The sequence below is a fragment of the Fomitiporia mediterranea genome, assembly GCF_000271605.1.
Source record: "Fomitiporia mediterranea MF3/22 unplaced genomic scaffold FOMMEscaffold_1, whole genome shotgun sequence".
Taxonomy (NCBI): domain Eukaryota; kingdom Fungi; phylum Basidiomycota; class Agaricomycetes; order Hymenochaetales; family Hymenochaetaceae; genus Fomitiporia; species Fomitiporia mediterranea.
Window position 1 is genome coordinate 7,055,451 of NW_006760386.1, and position 4,797 is coordinate 7,060,247.

Consider the following 4,797-nt stretch of genomic DNA (forward strand, 5'->3'; position numbering starts at 1 on the left):
AATTCACAAGGAGTATACACACTACTCATTGTTGTTCAAATTTGTATTTCATGCTTGGTTCCTCTCTTTGTTTGACAATAATTATGGTCAATTTTGATGCTTTGACACTAACTGTAATCAAGTATTTCTCTGTTTAAACTTATGAAGCTCTTGAGTGCTATACTACAGATAGTTTGTTAGGTTCTTGTGCCTAAGTTCTCAGAAGCTTGGTTTGATTTGAATGGTAGAATCAAGCACCTTTCTTCCTGTAAAATGGCTTGATTTCACAGAAAGAGACTAAGCTTCATAATCATTCAGCAAAACCTTCTGATTTCATAAATATGTGATTTTATGTATATACATTATTAGCAAGCTAAATTAATGTTCAAAAACTGACAAAACGTCTAGAGCTGTAGAAAGTTCTGTAATCTCGTCTGTATCATCCTCATCAATGTCTTCCTCATGTAGTTCTGTATCCAAGCAGTCTAAACTTGAATATACCTTCTCTTTATTTCCTACAGTGTCCCCAGTGCCAATAAGCCCTTTCAGTGGCTCCCTATTCCTGGTAAACACATCCTAGGCCTCAATTTCTTGGAGACAAGCAATATGTAATCAGTTTGTGGCCCAGCAAAGTGCATGTTGTTTCTTCAATTGTATAGTAAGGAGTGGATTGCAACACTCAAGATCAATGATCTCCTGTTCCATCTTCACTTCTGATTGGATGATGTACATATGTAGCCTTTGAATCTCCACATTTAATTGCTGAAGTTCTTCATAGGATTGTTTGAGTTTGAAAAACTTTAGTGCAGCATTACGTTTGGCTTCTTGCATCCAAGGCTTTTGATCTACTTGAAGGCGACCCAAGCAAAGAACGTCAAATTGGCCAATAAAGACGTATTTCAGTACTGTACTGACTTTGAGAGATGGCAGGCCCAATCGTGTAGCAGCATCATTATATGACTTGACAGTAGCCATCACAGTTTTTGATCGTGCCTTGATCCCCTTGCTAATGTAGTGCCTCTGCTTATACCCTATAAGTGTGTTAGTTATTTGAAGAAAATAAATAAAAATGTTACATACCAGTCCCAGCTTGATTCATTTTTGCAAGTTCAAAAAGTCGTGCCATAACCTCTCCTTCAAGCTTGTCAATAGCCTTATCATATAAGCACTTGGCAAGACTTTTGTCTACTTGTTTCCAGTCTGATGAATCAGGAGTCCACTGGTCTGTAATACAAAGTTTACCCTCAATGGCTTGTAACGTGTTCTGAATTGTAAGGAGAGTGTCTAGTCCTCTCATATTTGCTCTTTCTGCATTCCTTGTATCTCGTTCAGCTCTTGCAATATGGCTGTTGCCTGCTCTAAAGTCCTTAGGGCTCAGACGAACCCATTCAGTCAATTGAGCATTGTAAAAAGCTCTAATTAAATTATTTAGAGAGTAATATGTGTAAAAGTTAATCAAATACTTACTTTGCATTGGAATGTCTCTTAAGTAGACTTACATACTGTTGCTCCAATTCTTCAGTTTCGCTTGGTTTACCAGACTTCAGGGCCTTCAAATACATCTCTTCTTCAGCATGCCATTTCAGAAAATCATCATCTGAATCAATCCCAAGCTCTGTTTTTGCTCTAGTAAGCTCAATTGTCAAGCTCTCAGTATTGTAAAGAGCCTGTCTATAATTGTTCATAATGAATCGAGCTAAATGTAATTAGACTGAATGTATATAAGATAAAATTAAGTATATGTACTTACAAAGTTCTGCAAACTTATCAGAATTCCACTAAGTAAAATGTTGCAATATTGTCTGCTTGTGATGAAACTTTGAAGTGTGACGAGTAATTGATGCTACTCAATTCGACTCAGAAAAGACTCGTTCACAGCCCTCAAAATCCTCTAAGCCAGTACCATCAATGTATTGTGGGTGCTACTGTAATTGGCACTCTCGACAATGTGTATGACCATGAAATGCCCCACAGCAAAAGTGACAATTGTTTGCTCGAATTTTTGGGCCAAGCAACTTGCTATTGTTGGCTGTTGTGGAGAATCTGCAACCAATGTCATAGCCAACCATAAGATTGTCACCAAACACTTCCATCAACTGGCCTGTCAATGCAAGCAGATATTTGGCACTATTAATAGTAGCTGTCAGTTCAAATTCACAAATATGAAATAAATAATTGATTACTCACAGTTCCCCACTTTGAATCATGTCACAGATAAGAAGGACTACACTATGACAACATGCAGTAATAAAAATCCCAGTTTCAGAAAAGGTCCCCCACATCTTTTTTTTGGAGTCTGCTGATAGATTTGTCTAGCAATCTGTACATGGAGTTTTCTCAGTAACACTATCAACTGGAGAGCCTTCTTCATCAATTGTTGAACCAGATGCAGAGAGTCCTGTATGTTCCATTCCATCTGTAGTACCTGAGTCAACAGTACTGCTTCTGTTCTGTATTGGTTCTAGAATCTATGAAGGAGATCAGTATTACTGAAACACACTGGAAAAGTTTAATGAATTTCATAAACACTACTTCCATCCTTGCTTCCCCTATAGTTTAACAGAATAATATAATAAACTCACCCTTTCTGAATGTTTCTTTACCTCATATTGGTATTTATTAACAGTAGACACCTCCACAAAAATGTCTGAGTGTATTGTACAATTATCCAGCCTCTCAATGTTGACTATCTGTGTTGTGTTGCCTATAGAATCTAGCATGCAGCACTGTACAGTATTTTGTTTCAGTGACTTGTTTCTATCCATACAAACCAACATTTTGAAATCCAATTTTTCTTTGTCTGGTTGTTCTGCTACACAACAGGGACACATGTCCTTGTACTGAGATATGAGTGTAGGATACTTCCTTCTGTCAAGTGCTTCTTCAATACGCCACAAAATCTCCAGATAGACATCAAAAGCACAAAAAAACATCTTTGCATATGAGGTTTGAAACAATATCTAATTAAACAGTTAGAATACATAGGAAGAAGATATAAGAAACAATACATTATAGAGTTCACACAAACTATGCATAAAGGGCTGGATTCCAAGACTTGGGCATCTACTACTTATCACCTGGTAGGCCTCAAGGACACACATTGAAATACCTAAGTTCAGGTTTAATGGAGCATTTGGCATGTACCCATGGCAAACCATTGTTTCTGTTAATGGTCTCTCTGAGTTGTATGGGAAGGAAAGACTGTTCCTATCTTTATTCCAAAGATTAGATGTACTTTGAAATCCTTAAGACCTGGAAACTCACTGAACATATCAATACAGATTATAGGATCATGCAAATCATTGTCTACAGTTGATTCTGGAGCACTGTTTGCATCCTACTCCAAATAAGCATGAAATAATTGCTTGTATAGACTCTCCCAGTGTTTGTTTGATGTTTCTATATGCTCATGCTCTGCCACCTTTGAGTGATATTGTCTGTGCCTTAAAGACGTTAGTATGTATCAAGAGAGCTAATATCTGATTCTAGTACATACTTTGTTTGAAACTGTCTCAAATATGCTTTCATGCAGCACTCTTCACTCTCCTCTTCTGCATCTTCTATGTCCTTGTAATCATCCTCCTCTCCAGCAACAATAACTTGCTCTGTTGACCAGCCATCATTTTGTGCCAGTGCATCCTCTATCCAACCTAACAGGCCCTCATAATTGCTACAGTTGTCTTGATACTCTAACCCACCCAGTGTGTCAATTTGACTCATCTGTTCAGCCTGTTTCTTCAGAATTTCCTTGCATAGCTCTATCAGACTGTTCAAAAACTATATAACTTCATAAATAAAGCAATAAATACTTACCCTGTAATTTTTGCCTCCATTCCTCCTTAATCTCATCTTTGTTGTCTTTAGTTGTTCAGATCTGCTTTGTCTTTCTAGTGATAGAACCAAAATCCTCACTAAGATTGAGGTACGAAATCCTGGCTGATTGTGAGCCACCAGGCCTTTTTCTGGGCATGCTGTATCTTGCTTGACAGAGGGGGAGAAGGGCAGAAGTATGATGTGCAACCTGTCAATCTGTTAGAGTTTGATTATTCTTACATGATACAAATACACACACAATCTATTAGCTGTACTGGTAGCACTTCTGAGTCATTAGAACAAGGTACTTGTTTAACTTCTACTTTTCTAAACAAGCAGAAGTTTGATGTACACTCAGGGGATCCATGTTTATGCCAGGAGTGAGTGTTGATCCATTGATTCACACTGATGGAACTCAGAGATCCTACTATAGTATGTAATTCCCTCTCAATCCCTTAATCATAGCTGTAATTATATTAGCCCAATGATGAACACAAGCCTTGCATGTTACTGTGATCTGTGCAATCGTTCTCAGTAGACTCCTGTGTAACCCAAACAGGGTTGTTCATTAGAAGTGGAAGGCAAAAGCTCCTTCATAGGTCAATAGGCTATCTGCCACTGTATCATGAATGCTAGCTTGTGTAGTGCTCTAGAATCATCTGAGCTTTGCAAGCATGACCAGCTTGATTACCTTTCCTGTAGTCCTGTTGAAATACAAATCTTACCTTGATGCACATTGGTATACACACTTACATCATGTTGTTGTTAATTTATTTTCTCTGTTTTAGCATAATTTACTGTATCCTGTATTAAAATAATAAGTTAGATATTACAAATGCTAGCTTACTTATACATAAAACTCAAAACATGCATTGTTACTTAAGCAAGGCAGACTTTTTTTTGATAATATTTACCAAGAACCATATTTTTAATTGACAATATGAATTAATTAATATATACAAGGCTAATAGAAAAAGAACAGGTATAAATGGTGAAGAAATGAGC

At 37.2% G+C, this 4,797-nt stretch overlaps 1 protein-coding gene across 1 annotated transcript; it reads right to left on the minus strand.

Annotated features, from left to right (window-relative positions):
- Window positions 1-618: 618 nt before the first annotated feature.
- FOMMEDRAFT_67103 (uncharacterized protein) lies at window positions 619-1,141 on the minus strand (the record flags this gene model as incomplete). The annotated part of the gene is made up of 2 exons (XM_007262205.1): window positions 619-1,010; window positions 1,060-1,141. Coding segments are annotated over 2 exons (474 nt in total), but the record flags the coding sequence as incomplete, so codon positions are not given.
- Between the last annotated feature and the right edge of the window lie 3,656 nt (window positions 1,142-4,797).